The 22,038-nt window shown below is 29.1% G+C and overlaps 6 protein-coding genes across 9 annotated transcripts in view; 5 read left to right on the forward strand and 1 right to left on the reverse strand.

Moving 5' to 3' along the window:
• The window catches only part of Rpt2 (26S proteasome regulatory subunit Rpt2), a 51,778-nt gene that overhangs the window by 4,945 nt on the left and 24,795 nt on the right, over window positions 1–22,038 (forward strand). The gene's annotated exons all lie outside the window — the stretch shown is intronic.
• On the forward strand, window positions 41–3,080 carry LOC139992200 (aldo-keto reductase family 1 member A1). Of its 3 annotated transcripts, none has more exons than XR_011801044.1 (8): window positions 41–215; window positions 760–848; window positions 966–1,130; window positions 1,205–1,408; window positions 1,482–1,598; window positions 1,674–2,068; window positions 2,140–2,546; window positions 2,634–3,080. XR_011801044.1 is itself a non-coding variant. In XM_072012843.1 (7 exons), exons 1-7 carry the CDS (start codon window positions 86–88, stop codon window positions 2,186–2,188), a joined length of 1,149 nt encoding a protein of 382 aa, XP_071868944.1. In that variant the 5' UTR covers window positions 41–85; the 3' UTR covers window positions 2,189–2,607. The 3 variants fall into 3 exon arrangements, 1 of the variants encoding a protein (XP_071868944.1); XR_011801045.1 differs by lacking the exon at window positions 41–215 and adding an exon at window positions 502–660; XM_072012843.1 differs by lacking the exon at window positions 2,634–3,080 and having other exon boundaries at window positions 2,140–2,607.
• On the reverse strand, window positions 1,520–5,165 carry LOC139992185 (DNA replication licensing factor Mcm5). Its single transcript, XM_072012814.1, has 8 exons — window positions 4,893–5,165; window positions 4,543–4,798; window positions 3,916–4,420; window positions 3,482–3,828; window positions 2,973–3,406; window positions 2,639–2,910; window positions 2,330–2,562; window positions 1,520–2,184 (listed from the first exon to the last, which is right to left on the reverse strand). Exons 1-7 carry the CDS (start codon window positions 5,042–5,044, stop codon window positions 2,333–2,335), a joined length of 2,196 nt encoding a protein of 731 aa, XP_071868915.1. The 5' UTR covers window positions 5,045–5,165; the 3' UTR covers window positions 1,520–2,184; window positions 2,330–2,332.
• LOC139992183 (uncharacterized) lies at window positions 5,457–9,124 on the forward strand. Of its 2 annotated transcripts, none has more exons than XM_072012812.1 (3): window positions 5,457–5,623; window positions 6,248–8,319; window positions 8,408–9,124. In XM_072012812.1, the coding sequence occupies exons 2-3, from the start codon at window positions 6,271–6,273 to the stop codon at window positions 8,621–8,623; spliced, it is 2,265 nt and encodes a 754-aa protein (XP_071868913.1). In that variant the 5' UTR covers window positions 5,457–5,623; window positions 6,248–6,270; the 3' UTR covers window positions 8,624–9,124. The 2 variants fall into 2 exon arrangements, with proteins under 2 accessions (XP_071868913.1, XP_071868912.1); XM_072012811.1 differs by having other exon boundaries at window positions 5,458–5,706.
• On the forward strand, window positions 14,284–16,357 carry LOC139992197 (uncharacterized). Its single transcript, XM_072012837.1, has 2 exons — window positions 14,284–14,626; window positions 14,950–16,357. The coding sequence occupies exons 1-2, from the start codon at window positions 14,393–14,395 to the stop codon at window positions 15,979–15,981; spliced, it is 1,266 nt and encodes a 421-aa protein (XP_071868938.1). The 5' UTR covers window positions 14,284–14,392; the 3' UTR covers window positions 15,982–16,357.
• Pic (DNA damage-binding protein pic) lies at window positions 17,097–22,032 on the forward strand. Its single transcript, XM_072012785.1, has 5 exons — window positions 17,097–17,377; window positions 17,452–17,600; window positions 17,885–20,610; window positions 20,720–21,116; window positions 21,186–22,032. Exons 1-5 carry the CDS (start codon window positions 17,308–17,310, stop codon window positions 21,267–21,269), a joined length of 3,426 nt encoding a protein of 1,141 aa, XP_071868886.1. The 5' UTR covers window positions 17,097–17,307; the 3' UTR covers window positions 21,270–22,032.

A 22,038-nucleotide genomic window follows, 5' to 3' on the forward strand; every position in this document is an offset into this window, starting at 1 on the left:
ATCTTAAATATTTATGATGTTTCATTCTGTTTCTGTTTGCACTGCTTAGTAGGGATATAATCTATACAATTTTTAAAAACTTATCATGTTTCCAATAAACATGCTCAAATATCATCAACATTTATTTGATAAATTTACTAACCGATATGTGAAACATCAATTTATCAATTGTTTTTTCGTAACAAATCAACAGCAACGTTTGGTACTATCATTACGTACGTTATCTTTTTAATCTATTTAAAATTTCTAAATTAAATTATTTATATCGCATATTTTTGTTAGTATAAATATAGACATAAACCTAGACTCGTGCGCAATATATTCTGCTACCGGTTATTTTAAATTGTCGCTTATATCACTGTGTGAAACAATATTTTGAAATAATTTTAACGCAAGAAACAACAAAAATCCAATTTCTATCTAAATTGTAATATAAATAACAATTTTCTAGAACATTTTAAACGATGTTAGCCGTAAAACTTACCGCAGATCAATAAACGTCTGTTGAACTTATATATATACAACTCTCTTTCTCTATAAACGTGAACTTATGTATTCAGAACAGTACAAGCCTGATCTAACTTTAGAAATTGATTTTGTATCCAAATAGCGCTTCTACAAAGTAGATAATTTATATATATCTAAAAATAATAGTTTATGGTAGTCTTAAAAATTATTGTAATAATATGACAACATAGCAATATTAAAAGGATATAAAATAATATTATTTAAGTAAATTTGTATAAATATCTTTTACAGCATTAAACCAATTGAAGAAAGAAAATATGCAAACAGTACGATTGTTATCAGGGTATGATATGCCTACTGTGGGTTTGGGTACATGGCAGGTAATTTAATTATTAACTTATTATTTAAATTTAAGGATATTTTTTAAATGTTTAAATTAATTTACATTTTTCATTTGAACTTAAACTTAAAACTATAATGTTGCATACTTTCTGAAGGCTAAACCTGAAGAAATTGAAAAAGTTGTGATAGCTGCTCTAGATGTTGGCTATAGACACATTGATACTGCATTTAATTATAATAATGAAGAAGCAATAGGAGCAGTATTAAAAGAATGGTTTAGAAAAGGTGGGAAGCGCGAAGATCTTTTTATTACTTCAAAGGTAATATTTAACATATATTAAAAAGATAAATTATAAATATATAAAGATAAAAAAATATTTAATTACCTTTTTAGTTACCTAATTTTGGTAATCGACCATCAGATGTAGAGAAGTTTATTAATTTATCACTGAAAAGACTTGATTTGGATTATTTGGATATGTATTTAATCCATATGCCTTTTGCCTTTAAATTAGATGAAAGTACTTGTACCTCGGCAATTAATGAAGATGGAAGTTTTATGTTGGATCTTGACACAGATCCTGTTTCAGTGTGGAAGGTTTAATTCTATAGCACTATTAATGAATAAAATGTTAGTAACTTATAATTGATTGTTTTCTTTAATGTTTCAGGAAATGGAAGAACAAGTAAGAAAAGGTCGTACAAAGTCTATAGGTTTAAGTAACTTTAATGAAAAACAAATTTTAAATATATGGGAGAACGCACAAATTAAGCCAAGTAACTTACAAGTAGGTTTGACATGTAAATAAATTTTATCACACTTGGCTTTGATATAGTTTCGTAATCACTTTAATTATTATTAGGTGGAATTACATGCATATCTGCAACAAAATTCGCTACGGCAATTGTGTCAAACGCACAATATCATTATAACAGCCTACAGCCCCTTGGGATCACCAGGAGCTAAAACGCATTTTCAAACGAAATATAATCATAAAGTTGAAGACTTTCCAGATGTTCTGGGACATCCAATAGTACAAAAAATAAGCGCAGAACATAAACGATCACCAGCACAAGTTTTACTACGTTACTCATTACAATTAAATGTTGTTGTAATTCCAAAAAGTAAATCTCCCGAGAGAGTTAAGGCAAACATTGATTTATTTAGTTTTTCATTAAATGAAGAAGAAATGAAAATTTTGAGTACCTTAGACAAAGGCGTACGTGGAAGAATTTTTAATTTCTTGTTTTTTAAGGGGTAAATATATTTATTAAAGATATTTCATTCCAAATAATGTAAAGATATAAAATCCCTTTGATTTCTTTTAGGGTCGAGAATCATCCACATTATCCATTTAAGGATGAATTACAGTCCTAAATAAAAAAAGAGATTGTTAAGGTGTAGTTCGAATGTATGCATATTTATACATTGAAAATGCATGAAATATAGTACAAAATGAAAGCATATATATAAAACGAATAAATATATAACACAAAATGCAAAGAAAAATGTTATTACATTTCAGTGTAATCTGTACAACATTTTACGTTGCATACGATGCTGAAGTTCTCCACGTCGTATCATTGTATGTATAACTTTGTAAATAGCACGTTCTGGATATGCTTGTTTTACAAAATCTTTAACAATATTTTGCTCTGATACTTGATTTCCAATGGGAAATCTACGTTTCAATTGTTTTTCGATACGTGATAACATTTCATGATCTTCATCCGAGGTAAATCCTTCCGCACCTAAATTTTGACATGTGTTTAAAATGAAGTACAATAATAAGAAATACACGCTACCAGTTACTTCATTATAGATTACCAGCTAAAGACCCTGACATTGCAGCATCTAAAGTAGATACTTGGAAAAGTCTAAGCGCTTCGTTCACGTGAATTTGTGTAGCGAAAGGTTGTAATTGCATTTTAGCTAAAGATTCTGAAATTCTTATAACAGCTTCCAATTGACGAACTGTTATGGGAATAGATAATCTCTTTTCCATATCTTTCTCATGTTCTCTGGTACTAGCTCGCATTACAACATAACGATGTTTTAATTTCTCTCCTGCCTCTTTACTAAGTCTTGGACCGCAACGACTATAAAGGTATATCAATTAATGACAAATAAATAAAATATTTTAAGCAAAAAATAACCTTACGTTCTACAATAGTGGATATATTTTTTTAAAATGTGCAGTGGTAATTCTCCTTCCGCTAATTGTTCTGTAACTTGACCAGCATTGGTATGGATATTCATTACATGTTTTGCTAGTGTTACATCTTTATTTTGCTCGTGTTCATCTTTAACAATAAATATCATGTCGAAACGCGATAAAATTGTTGGCATAAAATCAATATTTTCTTCTCCTTTTATCTCATCCCAACGACCAAATATCGAATTTGCCGCTGCTAGAACGGAACAACGAGTATTTAATGTTGTAGTTATTCCTGCTTTTGCAATGGATATTGTCTGTTGTTCCATAGCTTCATGTATTGCCACTCTATCATCCTCTTTCATTTTATCAAATTCATCTATGCAAACAACACCACCATCTGCAAGAACCATAGCACCTCCTTCCATGACAAAATTCCTCTACAAATCAAATAAAACATTTTAGTAAATGTGAAACAAATATTTGATATTTATATGTTAAAATGATTAACTTACTGTTACTGGATCTCTTAAGACTGATGCTGTTAAACCAGCTGCTGAACTTCCTTTCCCAGATGTGTAAATTGCAATTGGTGCAACTCTCTCTACAAATTTTAATAACTGTGATTTAGCTGTACCAGGATCACCTAACATTAAAATATTAATGTCTCCTCTCCTACAAAGTCCATCAGGCATTCTTTTTCTAGAACCACCAAACAATAGGCAAGCTATAGCTTTTTTAATATCCAATGCACCAAAAATGCTGGGAGCTATACTTCTTGCAATTCTTTCATATAAATTAGTGTCCGAAGCAAGACGTCTAAATAAATCTTCTTCTTCATTTGTAAAGCATGAATGAATACCTGAAAATCACAGAAATTGAATAAAAATATTATAAAAAAAATAATAATAATAAATTCATTGCATAAAGTTATTTTATGATATTTTACCACTGCCTGTATTTTCTCCATCTATAGAAATACCAATAACCCTCATATATGGCGCTCGAACACCAATTAATGCTTTATCTCTTCCTCTATTACCAGTTGTTTTAGTAACTTTCTTAATTGAATATATGCCCAAAATGAGAACTCTATTGCCTGGTACAATTCTATCACATAAATAGCGATCGCAATACAATTGTAAATGTCTTGGCATTTCACCCTGTGGAATTTGATCTGGCAATTCTTGCAGTTTGAGAACTTGAAAATCAACACAATGACATTTATCTGGCATTATAAAAAATGGATCCAGAGGGCATTTTGGCCTTCCTGCTTGTTCTGTTGTACATTTCCTAGGCAAAACATATCCTTCTAAACCAGGTTTAATTGAAATATTAGTTTGCATGCTTCTACAGGAACGACATTGTATAGCAATTTTTGTTGCTTTTGCCTTAATTCCAGATGCAGAAACAATAATACCAGGTATTTTAATAAGTTTAGAAACTGCATCAGGCTAAAATAAAAAAGTTTAACCAATGTCAGATATCACAAATTTTAATGTTATATATAATATAAAAATTGCATCATCATTTTAGCAGCAAAATTGTCTTTTTTAAGAATAAACTTAAATCATACTTTGATTCCTCTTAAGGAACTTGGATGTGCATCTGAAGATAACAAAATTTGTATGTCTTCAACTTTTTCTTCATCTGGTGGTCTTGGAGCTGTAAGTTCATCCGCTAAATCTTTTGCAGCTTCTTCCAAGATAGGTAAATATTCAGTTGGATGCTTGTAAACTTTTTCTGCGAGTGATTCATCAAAAGCTGCTAGATCTTCTAAATTAATTTCTACCCAATATTGACCCAAATTATAATTACGTTTTAAAATATCTCTAAAAAAAATTATTATATTATTAATATTATACAAAATTTACGATATAATTACCAAATTTATATACATTGGAACATTATAATTAATTCAGGTACCTATATTTGTAATTAAAGTTTCCCTCGTGGAATTGTCTAATAAATTCCATAAACTTCTTCTTCGAATGTTGAAAATTAGTTCGCGTCTCATTAGATTCACCTACTGAGAAGTTATCGGAAAAGAATATTCCTGGGTCATCAAATCCTTCCATTATAACTTGATTTTTTGATATTTTTGGAAGAAAATATAATTGTGCAACACACTAAAGGAAAATTTGGCGGCAAATATTTTGTTTACATCCTTTGAACTTCCTTTCGACATAGAATAAAAAAAAATAGAGATACGACACTTTTCATGTTTCTGTCATGAACTTAGGAATTAATAATTCTTAGGTCTATGGTTTCTATATACTTATCTCACCTTATTTATTTCAAAATATGTGTATATGCAATAGAAAGTAAATTTAAAGTAAATTAAGTAAAATTGAACAAAATAAATATAAATTAAATAATATTTGTTTTATAATTCATAATCGTTAAAAGTTTTCTACATTGACAGTATTGCCATTCGATACATAAAGATAGGTTAAGTTATCTAGATTATTATGGACTTCTCAATCTACTGATCTGTGTGTTATGGTTTTTAATGTAGAGTTTTACGTCGCAATTCGCAAACTAAAATACTTGTGTTGTGATGTTATCTGTTTTGTAGTTTATTACATCAATGTATAAAATAATAAAACGAATGCTTTTCATTGTTACATAATCATATCTGATTTATGTAAACGAAGGTTGGTATACGATACGTAAATTATATCAAGTCTTTCGACGAATTGTTATTCAATAAACTGTGTCAATTAAACTTTTAGCTGAGGTAAGTTATTGATATAGTACCATATTAATAGTATTAGTGATTTTAGGATTATTATTTGGAAATGATTTGATTACAAAAAATATGGTTTTTTCATTGGTATGGATTACCAGCTGAGTCTATTGTTTTAAATAAAAACTTAAATTTATGTGTATAAATACAATTCTAGTCAATAGTTAGTTTGACAGAAATTTACCAAAGTGTTAGTCTTTATGAAATAAATAATTTATTCTTACTTTCATTTCTTTTGAAGTATGTTTATTAAAATGACATTTCTTAAATTCTTATTTTAAAGTTTTTCGTTTTATTTAAAAAATATAATTATTTCTACTTATTCAAAGTTGATAATAATAATAATATACGTAACTTTTATAGATATCTATCTTTAATATTGAAAATTTTTACCTTTATGTATGATAATTCTTAACATATGTATAAGCAATAATTAGTATAAAAAAGTATATGTCATATTCTCACTTGTAAATTTTTTATTATTTAATTGTTCTTTCACATTATTACTTAATATTTTATATATATTTTTTAGATTCATTTGTTATTTATACAAAAATGTCTCCATATCTAATGAGAAAACGTACTTTACCAACACGAAATTCTCAAGAGTCACAGTTAGAAGACCAAAGTTCAAATCCCAAAGTGAAATCTAAAAAAATTGTTACACGTAGCAGTTCTAATATGAATAAACAAGATTCAAAAAGTAAAAAAAAGAAAGTTATTAAACAGAAAAATAAAAATATTTCGAATTCAAGACAAATGTCTTTAAGAGAATCATTTTTAAATCAATCTAAAGTGAGAGTTCTACGTTCTCACAAAAATTCTAAAAATCCCACAAATAATAAATTAGTGAAGAAATTATCTCCTAACAAAAGAAAGCCACCCATTTATAAATGTGGTTCACCAGAAAGTCCTAAGGAAAATACCAATGAAATATATGAATTTAAATTTGATGTTAATGATTCAACTGAAAGAGTACCAAAAAAACGAAGAAAAGGAGCTACTATTAAGAAAACAATAGTTAAACGGAAAAAAGGAAATGTTCCAGTAAAACAAGTTAGCAAAGAACAATCAACTAGTAAACCTAAAAAGATCAAGAAAGCAAATGTTGTTAAATTTGAAGATGGTGATCATATAGAATCTCTGATTAAAAATAGAAATGATGTATTAAAAGAGGAATTAGTGGAAAAACCTAAAACAGATGTAGACGTGGATAAAGAAGTAAAAGATTTAGAAAATATAGTCAGAAAAGAAAATGCTGATGAGACAGTTACAAAACCTACAATTTTATCGATAGAAGATTTAAGTGATAGGAGGATTTCAATAACTAATATTTCAAAAACATCAGCCTCACATGATTTTAAACCATTTAGGCCAACAAATATTTTTAATAACAAATTAACCATGCAAAAGAAAGATGCGCTTAATTATTCTTTATTTGAAAAATCTTTGTCACCAATTGTAAAATTAGTAGAAGATCCTCAAATATCCTCCAGTCCCTGGAGAGCAGCACCATTACTTACATTTTCTCAAGTGAAAAATGTATTTCAAAGCACACCCCAAAATGATAAGTATGATATTATTAATAAAAAATTCTTGCAAACATTAAATAATGAGTCGAAACAATTTGGAAATATAACAAAAACAAAAAATAGTTTACAAAATAATAATGAAAATATCAACATAGAAAGACACATAAGTAATAATACCCCTAAAAGAAAAAATCTTGTAAATTCCAGAAAATTTGGTACAGAAATTACAAATATAGATCATTCCTTACAGTTTAAGTCTTCAATAGAACAAATAAATGAACGAATACCAACTGAAACTGAAAACATTCAGCTAAATACTACCAATGTAACTAATATATTTAAATTTGATAATAATGAGAATAAAACGAAAAATGTATTAAGTCCAAAGAATGGTTTTAAAAGAGAGGCAACAATGGTTAAAACTAAAGTAAATGAAGGAAATATATTAAATATGCAATTTGATAAAGAGAAAAAAGAATATGATTCTCAACCTGGACCATCAGGTTTACAGGGCTGTTCAATTTCTAACAGAGATAGGGTATTCAGACAATCAAATTTAAATAATTTCTTAAATGTAATGGAAATACCACAGAGTACTACAATAAAAACACCTCACGGAATTTTCGATGATGCACAATCAACACCAATTATTAGTAGAACCCTGAAAAAGGCTAATGTATCTACTATGGAGTTAAAAAATGCATTTGGTTTTAGTGATAATGATTCTAATCAAGAGGAGTCTCCTATTAAGCCTAAAAATGAAAGAAATAAAGGAGAAAAACTCATTCAAACAGATATGGGACGACACAATATAAAACCTATTAGATTATCAATTGGTGAAATAAAAAATAAGTTACTAACTAAAGAATTGAAAGAAGATATACACAATAAAGAAAATATATTAACTGAAAAGAAAGAAATACAAAAGCTAGAGGAAAAGAATAAGAAGTCAATTGAGATTGTTAACTTTTCTGATACATTTGATGTTTTATCTGAAACAGGTGAAAGATCAGTAGTTTCTGCACACAGTATTCCACTATTTGCTGATTTAGAACCATCTCATTTTACACAGGTATAATTCTATAGTTATTATTGTATGAATTTTTTAAATTATTAACGATACGCTTATGCAAAAATGTATCTATATATTTATATTTTAGCCTCCACGACATTCATATAAACGAAAACGTGACCTGAGGTTCAATTTTTTGGAAGAAGAAGATGAAGAAGAGGAAGAAAGAATAAGGAGCTCTGGGACAAAACGAAAGAAAACTGATAAATTGAAAAAGGACCAAGAAGAAAGATTATTGAAGTGGGTTCAAGATATTAACAAAACATTTAGTGAGATAGACCAACATGAACTTGTGGTTGAATAAACTATTATTAACTATTATTACTATTGTATTAGGTTAACGAGAAGGTTTATGTCGTTTTAATTAATGGGAATAAATGATGCAAATGACACAAACTTTCTTGGTTATGTGATAGAAAGATGAGATAACAGTTACTAAAACCTTGAAAAAATTTCGTTAATAGACTTATATCTTTTTATCTATACATGTTTTATTATTACTATTTTGTTCCTTAACAATATATGAATTTATAAAGGAAAGCGTTTGTATGACAATGGATACTTAATGATTTTATACTTAGTTAAAGCATATCTTTATGTTTTCAGTCTATATGCAAAATTGTCTGAAAACATTTACTCACATAATTTAATATAGCTACATACTGGTATTTGTATAAATAGTTTTTACATAGATTATATACTTTTTACATTATTAAGATAATATAAATGTACAAAATAATATAATACAGTAAGTGATATAAGTGATAAAAGTACTAATAAAGAATATAACTATTTATATCTTTTATATGCTTGGATATATTATTTCAATAATAATAATACATAATCTAAAATAAATAATTTATATTTCGACACTTTTGTTTACTACCAAATCGGTTTCTGAACAATTTTTTTTCATACATTTCCTATAAAAAATAAGTTTCTTAAATATTCATTAGATATCATTTAATATTGTCAATTCACATTGAAATATGTTCTACTTGCATTAATAAATATTTTATATAAACCTAAGCATTTACCATTGTATATGTAAATATATTTATAGATATTTATAATATAGATTATGCATATATGTACATAAACGCTGATGCATGTGTGAAGTACTAAAATCTCTTGTAAAACGTAAGTACCCACATGCTTATATGCATCTATACATGCTTTATGTTTCAACATAAATTAGAGTTTGTACGTTGTACATTGTACATCGTATACAGTTGTGTATTTGTATGCGCGCGCATACATAAATACTTACTATTGGACCTGATTTCTACCAAACGCTGTTACATTGATACAGCTTTTAAAGAAAATATTTAAAAGGACACTACTGAACATTTTTATTCAGTGAGTATTGTATAAAAACTACTATATATATCTCTACACTATGAACAATTATAACTTCATTAATTAGTTGCTAAAGTATTTATATATGTAGGTTACAAACACATAAAAAAGTTATTGACTAAAAGTACACTTCTGCGTCAAAGTAATATGCGATAAAAAATATTCATTAAATATTTTACTGAAAATCACTTTCAAATTATGAATTATTGTTCATTCATTAATTGTAACGCTATTACCAAAAAGGAGAAGATAAAAGTGCTAAGTAAACCAGATTTAATTTTTTTAATAGAAATTAAAATTATTTTTTCTGCTAAATATATCCTTTCTTCAAAAATAATTCAAATTAAGAGTAGATAGTGATATGTCTTGTATTCATAAATTTCATAATCACTCTTCACTTCTATGATTTATATAATAATAACATTTTGAGAACTGACGACACACGTTTAATTACAATTTATTATCGTTGTTGATTTTATATCCATCCGTTATGGGCTAATGCATATATATGCATATGTATTACAAAAGAAATAACCATTTTTGTCACCTAACCGAATTTCTAGAAACTGTCTTAATATGTTTTAATTTTTATATTTTTCGGATTAATATATTTATATAATTACATATATAATTACAATATATAATTACAATAAATTGAAATAAAAGGAATCAAATTATTATGTTAAGATTCGAGTAATTAATTTCCACATTACGAGATATAGGAGATAGCGAAATATAGTCGAATACCCCGTATTCTTTAGAATAATCCCACGAAATACAATTACGCGCATAAAATTTATCATGCTTGATGTCTTCTGTAATTATAATTACGTAAACTAAAATTAAGTTATGAGGTACAGGAAAGTTGAAGGTATTTTCAATACGATTGAAAAGGAACGGATGGAGTATGTATTCTCTATACAACTCATCCAACACTGTGATATACGATTCATGGTGATTAGCTACGAAACACTCCGTGTTTCTTACACTAGAGTGCATTTACATACACATATTGAGAGAGTTACAACGGAAAGTAGGTTCGGAACGAAGATAACGCATGGAAGAAACGCATTTACATATATATATCTAATATACTGGAGAAATACTAGCCAGATTACGTAATATAGTAAAACAAATCAATAATTTTAAACGCTTATTGTTATTCACCTACCCATGATTTTTCAACTTCTGTTATTCTTAGACATTACAATTGAAACGCTGCGCAAAATTACCAAGTCTCTATTTCTGAATTTTCTAAATGATCCACTCTTTTCTTGGATGATAGAAAAATGTATATTTGTATATAACTTTTATTTTATTTAAAAAAGTAGGTATGAAAATATAAAACAGTTTATTAATTTATAGTTTCTTTCTTTTATTTACTAATAAACCTAAACTAAATCTTAACAGTTACTCAATCTATATATACCTAACAACGACAGTTTGTTGATGATGTAACATAATATCTATATTATAATGGACATATATGGATATTTGGTGTTTTTATCCATCACATGACCAATTCAGGCGCACAATATTTACGAATAGTAATTTGAGCATAAAGAGTATCTGAAGAAGAAAATTCTGAACAAGGTGGCACAGGAGTCTCCTGCATAGAGGACGTATTTATAGTTGCGCTAGTCATGTATGTTATTCCATATTTCCTTCTTGAATTGTGATATGTATGTACATGCCATTGTATTGCATGCACTCTCTCATATAAGCTTCTCAAAAGCCAAACTTCATCTCCACTTTTTATACATTTCTTAATTTTATTGGTATTCAATTTCATAAAGTGTAAATTCAATAATATATATTTATATCTCCACTCTAAGAACATAAAATAAATAATCGTAAATTCCTGAACAAATTAAAAAGAAATAATGTTTATAGTATCATTACATTGTTCTATTTTTTAATTTATGGAGGTGATTAGTATACGAGTTCTGAACGATTCACATATACGCTATAATAATGCATCGAAAAACACATCATATTATATTGTTACGTGTTAAAACATATAATAAGTATCATCGTAGTAGAAATTATCGGAAAGTTGGGCATCAACAATATTAAAATATTTTTAATTTCCATAAATCATCAATTACGCGCAACTAGTGATGACTCACAGTATAATGTTATCTCTATTCCGATCTCGATTATCTCGTTTTGTTCCTCATGTTTATTTTTAATTGAGAAAATTGTCTTAATCGTGTATGTAAATTTAATTAACGTTAAGTCGAATGATAAAGAAGAATTTATTTCGAAAGCGTCCTTAGAACGATGAAACAGATTGAATGTAAGTAAATATACGGTCAAAATCAATAATTGCACAAAAAATACATAAATAATGTGTCTTTATTCGTTAAAACATGAAAATTTATTAATATATTTCTTACTTACGTAATACGAGTATATTAGCTATGATTAAACTGCAAATCTTTATATATTTATGGAGAATTCAAATGTGCAGAAACATATAGAATACATACAAATGTATAAAATATACAAAGGTGCTCGTTATAATATTTAAAAAGTGAAACACAAATCCCTATTTGTACAGAAATTCTATTTCTGTAGTTGTATTCATGAAAATATATATTTACATACACGTACCCAGTGTAGTTACAGATTTCATATCTGAGATTCTGGACACTTATATTTTTACTAAATGTGAAAGAACAAAGAGGCAAGCCGTTTATGAACATTCTATGTTATTTTTCATGTTGTCAAATTTTAAATGTTCATTATTTCGAATCACATAACATCAGATGTGTAAACAGTTAAAGTCGATACGTATATTGAACAAGAAAAGAAAATCGTTTATAACGTAAGTATTAACACTTCCCGAAGTAAGTAAAGCTTCTCGTTCGTTTGTCAGGTCTGTATCTATGACAAATATGCCATTAGCAAAATATCGCTTGGTTGGAGTGGATATCTCATCAAATTAACATTGCTAAATATATTTCTATGTTTGATACTTGCTGCCCGATGTTCCACCATTGTCAATTGTACCGTATAACCTGCAGGAATGTTACTTACTGAATATTATACTTACATGTTGAGAAACATGCAGCTCTTAACTAGGGAGAGATCATATAATGGCTCGATAAGATTTACTTTGAAATATGAAAACTACTTACGACGTGAACAAAATAACGACGACTGATATTATTAAATCGAAAGATACGATATGTGCGAAAAGAAATATGTATCTAGCTATCAATTCAATAGCAAGTATGGAATTGAATGTGTATAATAAGTCATAACATAATTATATGTAACTATGTGTAAAGTAGGTCGACATATCTGTACCGCACCAAACACAATATGTATAACTTCGGTTTAGCAAATAATTTAGCTACATCGTTTTACCTCCTCGTTACCTGCTACCCAAGTCATTCTTTTATGAATTATAAACTTTCACGCTATTTCGATTAAATTTCTACTTTAACTGCAGATAATCGAGAAGAAAATTATCGCTCGTAAAAATTGTAATTTATAAATAGAGGTGATTTATTTTGTCAATCTTATGTATGTTACAAAATCAAAGAAATAATTGGACAATTCCGATGATATATAAAAAAAACTTATATAAAAAAAACTGTTCCGGAAATTTCTTGAGATCAAGCGTCGTTGGTAATAAACAGCAAAATTACGTTGCATTAAAAAGACATAAAACTGCTATCATTTCAGTCGTAGCATAGAAAACAGCATGTACTTACATGCATATACATATATGTATACATACACACATACATACACTCTTGCAATCATACTATACATATATATACATCTCACCTAAAAGTAGTAGAGACGTTATTAAACTTGTAATTAACTATGAACAATTTTATGTAAAAAAACAACTTCATACTTTCTATTTACGACTTATAAGCCCATTTCACCTAACTCAATCGAGTGCTGGCTAGAAACTAAAGGTTCTTGTTTAGTAAAGTTACAGAATCACAGATATACAGGGAACATATTGAATAACTAAACTTCGAACCACAAACAACGAAATCACAATATCGCGGGGAATCGACTTGAAAAGACTTCCAATTTATTAGAAAGTACGATACTTTTTACATTCCTCCTACAATATAGTCACCTACTTAAAACTTGAATTGTTAATTATAGCAAATTTCATTTGTACAATCTAATATGAATCACTCTGAAATTAAATCGATCAACTCTATTTCTGATACATTACTTCATTTTAGTACTTACTATTAGTGCTTACATTTTCAGGAACAAAATTATTTATCTTGATAGTCAGTTGATTTAGCTTCTTTGTGACTCTTAAGTATATTCTTGAAACATACAACCATTGAAATACCCAATGTTTCGGAAATACTATGATGATAAAGTATACTTGCCGTGTACATTTATCGTTCACTCTAGACAATAAACATTAAATAAAGAGTGTAGGGGTGCAGTGTATGGAAGTGAAGAGTCGCCATAGTCTCTCAGGGAGCAGTGTTTGAAGGATAAGCGAAAATGGCGGGGGGTTTGGTGGGAACAAATACATTTGCCCCACCTTTTGGAACAAACTCCCTACTCCTCCTGAAACGTTAGCACACGTCGCGCTTCGCTATCGCTAGGAATCACGGACAAATCAAACATGGCGATTCAGTCGCTATTTGCAGTGATGGTGTACGATTCATAAGACGAGAGCGGGAGGTATCGGTGGGTCAGGTAGTGCTTTTAAACGGTAATGAGTGGTAGTAGCACTGCAAATCGCCAAATTTTGGTTAATATTATAAATATGGAAAGTCACAATGTCAAAACTATAATGGAGAAAATGTCGGGCGGCATTGATAAAGTACATGACGTGAAGGGCGTACAAGCAGAACCGACGCCTGCGGCGTCATCGTTGCCTGTTACGGAACAAGTGTCGCTCTCTACTGTAGAAAATGCTAACAGAAATGACTATATCAATAAGAAAACTGTAAGTTACTTTCTTTCTAACATTTTATAACATGCACCATATGAAAATTTTAATATTTCGAATAAATTATTAATTTTAGTTTTTCAGATTTATTTTTATAATTTTTATATTATGATTATTATTATTAGATTATATATATTATATTTATATTATATTCATATTATTATTATTATTATTAGATTATTTTTATAATGAAATTCAATTAAGACTGATCGTATTAAATAATCTTAATATTCTTAATATAGTACACTTGCATGTATATAGTCTAATATAGCATAATATATAATAAGATAATAAAAAAATTGAATATTTGTATGTTTTAGTGTCATAAGTTATTAGTAAAAAATTCTGGAAAATTTGAAAGTGGTAGTGGTAGTGGAGATCAGGAGGGAGGTCAATATGAAGATGGAATTGATATTGCAACGAAAAAGAGAAAGACTCGTAGAGGTAAACCTAAGCATAGAAAATTAAAACCATATTCTAAACAACAGTTGTCATATCAACAACAGCTGCGATATAGATCTAGAGGTCGATTGGCAAAAACTGGTAGACAACCTCCAGCACCATATAATACCACACAGTTTCTTATGGATGATCACAGTGATCTTCCAGATCTTGACCAAAAACTTTCAGAAGCTGCATCTTCAGAATTACCTGCTACATTTCAAAAGCCACCGGCCCCTTCTCGTACGCGAGATTCTAGTTTCAGTGTTGACTCTGATGAAGATTATTTTTATTCGTCTCCAGAAGACGAAGAAGAATTTTTAACAAAGGAATTCTCAACTGCGTATGAAGACCTTCATGCTGAAAGATTAAGCACATTAAGTAAATCAGAACTGATACAGGAATATCTTCAGTTAGAAGCAAAAGTAGATTTATTGACAAAACGGTTACGTGGTAAAAATTTCCACCAAACAGAACAACGAGACTTGGAAAGCAACAGTAGTAGTACAGATTCAGAATCAGCAAAAAAATTAAAAATCTGTCAGCAACGGATCGATGATTTAATGCAACAGAATGAACAGTTAAAACGGGAAAATGAATCATTGAGAGCTAAGAGGCACAGGAGTCCAGTTTCAAGTGTTGATAGCGAAAGCGACAGTGATAGTACAAGTAATGGGAATAGGAGCAGATGTAGTTGTCTCCTTCCAAATTCTAGCTCTTCTTCGGAACTTATGGGATATGTTTCTAGAAGTAAAAGTAGTCAAAGAAAAGATAGTTCTGTGTCTAGTACTGATAGTAAAAGTGATACTTGTGATAGTAGCTCAAGTGACAATTCTAAGGCATCTATGACTCCAGTTAATCTTTCAAATGGCCATGCAAACGTTCAAAAAATTGATGGTCTCCCTACATAAATTATAAAGAGCTGTTTTTATGTACGAAAGTCTATTCAATGTTTTAAGAGTTAACGTACAAGTCATATTAAACATGTCATTGGATCTGCATATTTGCTTTGATCCTACCAATTTAGGAAACAAGACTGGTTTAAATGCAATACAATTGCACTTATGCAGTAAAAAATCCTCTTCCTGATAATAGATATGTAACCTTAGATTATCCTTGAATGTGTCCTTACAACTTACTTCCCATGTTTCTTTTAAGACTGTTTTGTGTAAACTCGAATATGTGTAATGAAGTAGGAAATACATACCTAATCTTACGGAAGAGTAAAATTTATATCTGTGCAGACTAGATTGTTATGTGCTTGATAAAATTTGCAGAAGAGTTGTATATTTGTGATGTATTCTCTACAACGGTATTTTATCTTCATTTAGTACTAATTATGATGCACTTGAATTATCTTCTAACTCTATCATTTAATAATTTTTAATGAACTGCCATTTGCTGGTACAAAATATAAATTTGGGGTTCACAGATCATTAACTAATAAATTATAGAACTAGATTTAATCAAAGACGTAAATTAATGTTACAAATAATGTGATATTGTACAATTGTATACATTTAAGGTATCAAGGTAGATATTAGTTTATGGTCTGAATATATTTAAAATATATATTAAAAATATTTTGCACTTCAAATTTTTAATAAATTTCAAAGTTTCTTTTTTTTTATTATAATTATTCTCTTGAAACTTAACTCAAGTAAATGAAATGAATGAGCTTTATTTAAAATGATTTTAATAATATGAATCCAATGATTATGGGATAGCTTTATTATGGTAGAGTATAAGTTTACCATAAAAGTTTAATAAACATATTGTTATTATCGTAAGATATATTGTAAAATGTATTGTAAAAATTAATTTCTTTTATTTGTTAAAACAGTGGTATGTGAAATATTATATAAAAAAATGTCTTTGAAAAGTGAATTTAAATAATAGAAAATTTTTAACATTTGATTGACAATTTTTTGTAATTGAATATAATACACATACTTTCACGTCTTTTTTATGACTATGTTTTCAATTAAACTATATACATATGTGTATATGTATGTACGTATAATTTGCCTAATTAATAATGGAAGAAATAACTTCTGCTAAAAGGATTTTTAAACACGACCTTGTGTTTATTGCGAACCAGGCTTAATACACTGTGAAACGTTGCTAACTTCGTGGCGCGTGAAATTGAAAAGCACGCAAGGCCAGTGTTTGGTTTGGTCATATCTTATGGTTGAAGTATTAACAAGTTTCCAAAAGTTGCTGTTGGACAAAATATTATGAAAGCGATGTCTCATCATTATGTGGTAACGGCACACAAGCCTACAGCTGTCACTGCATGTGTGACAGGTAAGTAGGAATAGATGTACAATAAAATTTTCTGCTTACGTAGATAAACAATTATTTTCTTTTTACGTATAAAGGTAATTTTACTTCGCCTACGGATTTGAATCTCATCTTAGCAAAAAATGTCCGATTAGAAATATATCTTGTTACTCCAGAGGGGTTAAGACCACTGAAAGAAGTTGGAATTTATGGGAAAATTGCAGTCGTTAAGTTTTTTAGGCCGCCGGTAAGGTTATACTAGTATCTTTGTTTTATAATTTTCATGAAATATCCTATTTATTATTTGTGTTTTCTATGCTAATATTTAATACAATCAAATTCACGTATTTGTAATAGTTTTATTAAGAGTAATATAACCTTGTACGTGTACAAAGAATTAATTATCTTTGATTCATGCATGGGTTCATTGATGCATACATGTACATATATGTATTGGTACATTAGCATGAATTTTAAGTCACAATAAAATGATTTAATATATAATTAATGAATTATAATATATTTCTGCAGCATGAGAAAAAAGATCTATTGTTTCTTTTGACTACACGTTATAATGCTATGATTTTGGAATGTATTGGAGAAGGAGAAAATATAGAAATTATAACAAAAGCACATGGAAATGTAGCAGACCGTATTGGAAAGGCTTCTGAAACAGGAATCAAAGCTGTGATTGATCCTAAAGCACGTGTAATTGGTTTAAGATTGTATGATGGTCTTTTTAAAATTATACCTCTTGACAAAGACAATCCAGAATTAAAAGCATCATCAATACGTATGGAAGAACATCAAGTACAAGATGTGAATTTTCTTCATGGATGTGCTAATCCCACTTTGATTCTAATTCACCAAGATATTAATGGAAGACATGTCAAAACACATGAAATTTCTTTAAGAGATAAAGAATTTGTTAAAGTACCTTGGAGACAGGACAATGTAGAACGTGAAGCTATGATAGTCATTCCTGTACCTTCACCTATTTGTGGTGCAATAATAATAGGCCAAGAAAGTATATTGTACCATGATGGGAACACATATGTTGCAGTTGTACCTCCAATTATAAAACAGAGTACTATTACATGCTACGCTAAAGTTGATAATCAAGGACTTCGATATTTGTTAGGAGATATGGCTGGACATTTGTTTATGTTATTTGTGGAACAAGAAAAGAAACCAGATGGTACACAAGTAGTGAAAGATCTTAAGGTTGAACTTCTAGGAGAAATTAGCATACCTGAATGTATTACATATTTAGATAATGGAGTAATATTTGTTGGTAGTAGATTGGGTGATTCACAGTTAGTTAAATTAATTACAAAAGCAGATGAAAATGGTTCGTATTGTGTTCCAATGGAAACTTTTACTAATTTGGCACCCATAGTTGACATGGCAGTAGTTGATCTTGAAAGACAAGGACAAGGACAAATGGTTACATGTTCTGGAGCTTTTAAGGAAGGTTCTCTTAGAATTATTAGAAATGGAATAGGTATTGAAGAACATGCAAGCATAGATTTACCAGGTATCAAAGGTATGTGGGCATTAAAAGTTGGTGGTGGTAATTTTGACAACACCTTGGTCTTATCTTTTGTTGGACAAACCAGAATTTTGACTTTAAATGGAGAAGAAGTTGAAGAAACAGATATTCCAGGCTTTGTTGCCGACGAACAAACCTTTCATACTGGTAATGTTACAAATGATTTATTTATTCAGATAACACCAACATCTGCCAGATTAATTTCACATGAAACTAAAACAGTTGTTTCTGAATGGGAACCAGAGAATAAAAGAACTATTAGTGTAGTTGCTTGCAATGGCACACAGGTACTTTGTGCTACTGGAAATGATTTATTTTATATGGAAATTTCATGTGGACAAATTGTACCAAAAGGATTTGCTACTTTACAATATGAAGTTGCTTGTTTAGATATATCTCCATTGGATGGTCATACAGAAGCAAAAATTGCTGCGGTAGGTTTATGGACACATATTTCTGTTCGTATCTTAACTTTACCTGCCTTGGAAGAAATTAACAAAGAATTACTCGGTGGTGAAATTATACCTAGATCTATTTTAATGACATGTTTCGAAGGTAATACATATTTGCTTTGTGCTCTTGGAGATGGCAGCATGTATTACTTTACTTTACATAAACAAAATGGTATACTTTCTGACAAAAAGAAAGTTACCTTAGGTACGCAACCGACGGTCTTAAGAACTTTTAGATCATTATTCACCACTAATGTTTTCGCATGTTCCGATAGGCCTACTGTAATTTATTCGTCAAATCACAAACTAGTATTCAGCAACGTTAACCTAAAGGAAGTAAATCATATGTGTTCTCTAAATGCAGAATCATATCCGGATAGTTTAGCATTAGCAACTGATAGTACAGTGACAATCGGAACAATCGATGAAATTCAAAAATTACATATTCGGACTGTACCTCTCGGGGAATCACCGAGACGAATTGCTTATCAGGAAAGTTCTCAAACATTTGGAGTAATAACGATGCGTGTTGATATCCAGGATAGTAGCGGTGTTAGTATTGTAAGACATTCTGCATCTACACAAGCAGCTTCAACATCTAGCAGCAGTCACATTGCATCTTACAATAAACCTACAGGACATACAGCTAGTGACATTTGCCAAGAAATTGAAGTACATAATCTACTCATTATTGATCAACATACTTTCGAAGTTTTACATGCACATATGTTAATGCCTACTGAATATGCATTATCATTGATATCAACGAAATTAGGTGAAGATCCTACTTCCTATTATATAGTTGGAACTGCACTTGTTCATCCAGATGAAACTGAACCGAAGATGGGTAGAATACTTTTATATCACTGGAGTGATGGAAAACTTACGCAAGTAGCAGAAAAGGAGATCAAAGGATCATGTTATTCTTTAACTGAATTCAATGGAAAACTTCTTGCTAGTATCAACAGTACTGTTCGTTTATTTGAATGGACAGCAGAAAAGGAACTCAGATTAGAATGCAGCCACTTTAATAATATCATTGCCCTTTACTTGAAAACAAAAGGAGATTTCATTTTAGTTGGAGATCTTATGAGATCTCTCACTTTGTTGCAATATAAAACAATGGAAGGTTGTTTTGAAGAAATAGCAAGAGATTATAATCCAAATTGGATGACTGCTATTGAAATTTTAGATGATGATACTTTCTTAGGTGCTGAAAATTGCTTCAATCTATTTGTTTGTCAGAAAGATAGGTGAGACATTAATTTTTAAAATTAATTTAAATAAAAAGATAAATTTGTATCGAATGTAAATGTTTATATTTATTAATATTATGAAATAATAAATTAAAATCTATTTTAGTGCGGCTACTTCAGAAGATGAAAGACAACAAATGCAGGAAGTTGGACAATTTCATTTAGGTGACATGGTTAATGTCTTCCGACATGGATCTTTAGTGATGCAAAATTTAGGTGAATCAAGTACACCTACACAAGGTTGTGTATTGTTTGGAACTGTTAGCGGAGCGATTGGTTTAGTCACACAAATTCCATTCACGTTTTATGAATTCTTAAGAAATCTTGAAGAAAGATTAACAGGTGTAATAAAAAGTGTTGGTAAAATAGAACACAATTTTTGGAGAAGTTTTAACACTGAATTAAAAATCGAGCAGTGTGAAGGTTTTATAGATGGAGATTTAATTGAAAGTTTTCTTGATTTGAGTCCTAATAAAATGGCAGACGTTGCAAGTGGTCTAATGGTAAATAAAATTGTTTCTTGAATTATATATATAATTTATTGTACTTTTAATTCATTTTTTCCTTTATAGATCGACGATCCTAGTGGCATGAAAAAAGAAGCAACAGTGGATGATCTTGTAAAAATAGTAGAAGACCTCACAAGAATACATTAGATGTAGTTCTTTGGCTGATTTGTATAGTTTTATTTTGAAAAGCTCACAGATAGATTGATAAGAAAAATCTTAAATGTTTGGGTAACAAATTAAAAAATTTATATACAATTATCTATTTATCATTAATAGTACAAGAAAGTAGGAAAATACATTTTTCTTCTTTTCCATTCTTGTGAAGATACTTCGTTATGTACATCTGTATTGTTGTACTTTAATTTTTTAATAACAGTTTACTTCAAATATTTATATATGCGTATGTGAAAACTGGTCAGAAAGTTTTTGAACTTATTTTAAGGATTTGTTATTCATACAAATTGACAAAGCCGCGCTTCAAATACTGTTTCGTCAGTGTGTACACCTATTTCGATATTTTAATAATTGTGATATCGAAGATAACGTATTTCTTACAATAATTAATAACATTTATTTAAATAGTACTTATTTTAAATGAATTTAAAAACTTTTTGATCGACTGCGACAATTATCTTTTATTTTTAAATGTCTTAAAGTGTTAAAGACTATTTAATTGAATAATCAGTTACATTGACGTCAAGTTATAAAAATGTTATACGCTCAATTAATGAACTTTACTTTTGATAATACTTCCACTTTTGAGCGTAATAAATTGCAAAACTTGATAAAGATTTGCTAATGATTTATATTACAATTATATCGGTGTTAATTGCTGAAAAGTTACGTAGAATCCTTATATCTTTGTAACATTGAGTGTAAATAATAAAAAAATATTCACTTTCTGGTAAAATTTTTT

Source organism: Bombus fervidus, chromosome 11, assembly GCF_041682495.2.
Source record: "Bombus fervidus isolate BK054 chromosome 11, iyBomFerv1, whole genome shotgun sequence".
Taxonomy (NCBI): domain Eukaryota; kingdom Metazoa; phylum Arthropoda; class Insecta; order Hymenoptera; family Apidae; genus Bombus; species Bombus fervidus.

Coding starts and splice junctions, on each gene's coding strand:
- LOC139992183 (XM_072012812.1), top strand. CDS start 6,271: ATGTCTCCATATCTAATGAGAAAACGTACTTTACCAACACGAAATTCT. Junction 8,320..8,407: donor AACCATCTCATTTTACACAG/GTATAATTCTAT, acceptor TTTATATTTTAG/CCTCCACGACATTCATATAA.
- LOC139992200 (XM_072012843.1), top strand. CDS start 86: ATGTTTCCAATAAACATGCTCAAATATCATCAACATTTATTTGATAAA. Junction 1,131..1,204: donor ATCTTTTTATTACTTCAAAG/GTAATATTTAAC, acceptor TTACCTTTTTAG/TTACCTAATTTTGGTAATCG. Junction 2,069..2,139: donor AATTTCTTGTTTTTTAAGGG/GTAAATATATTT, acceptor GATTTCTTTTAG/GGTCGAGAATCATCCACATT.
- Pic (XM_072012785.1), top strand. CDS start 17,308: ATGAAAGCGATGTCTCATCATTATGTGGTAACGGCACACAAGCCTACA. Junction 17,378..17,451: donor TGTCACTGCATGTGTGACAG/GTAAGTAGGAAT, acceptor TTACGTATAAAG/GTAATTTTACTTCGCCTACG. Junction 20,611..20,719: donor TTTGTTTGTCAGAAAGATAG/GTGAGACATTAA, acceptor AATCTATTTTAG/TGCGGCTACTTCAGAAGATG.
- LOC139992197 (XM_072012837.1), top strand. CDS start 14,393: ATGAGTGGTAGTAGCACTGCAAATCGCCAAATTTTGGTTAATATTATA. Junction 14,627..14,949: donor ACTATATCAATAAGAAAACT/GTAAGTTACTTT, acceptor TGTATGTTTTAG/TGTCATAAGTTATTAGTAAA.
- LOC139992185 (XM_072012814.1), bottom strand. CDS start 5,044: ATGGAAGGATTTGATGACCCAGGAATATTCTTTTCCGATAACTTCTCA. Junction 3,407..3,481: donor TCTTAAGAGATCCAGTAACA/GTAAGTTAATCA, acceptor TTTGATTTGTAG/AGGAATTTTGTCATGGAAGG. Junction 2,911..2,972: donor TATATCCACTATTGTAGAAC/GTAAGGTTATTT, acceptor ATACCTTTATAG/TCGTTGCGGTCCAAGACTTA.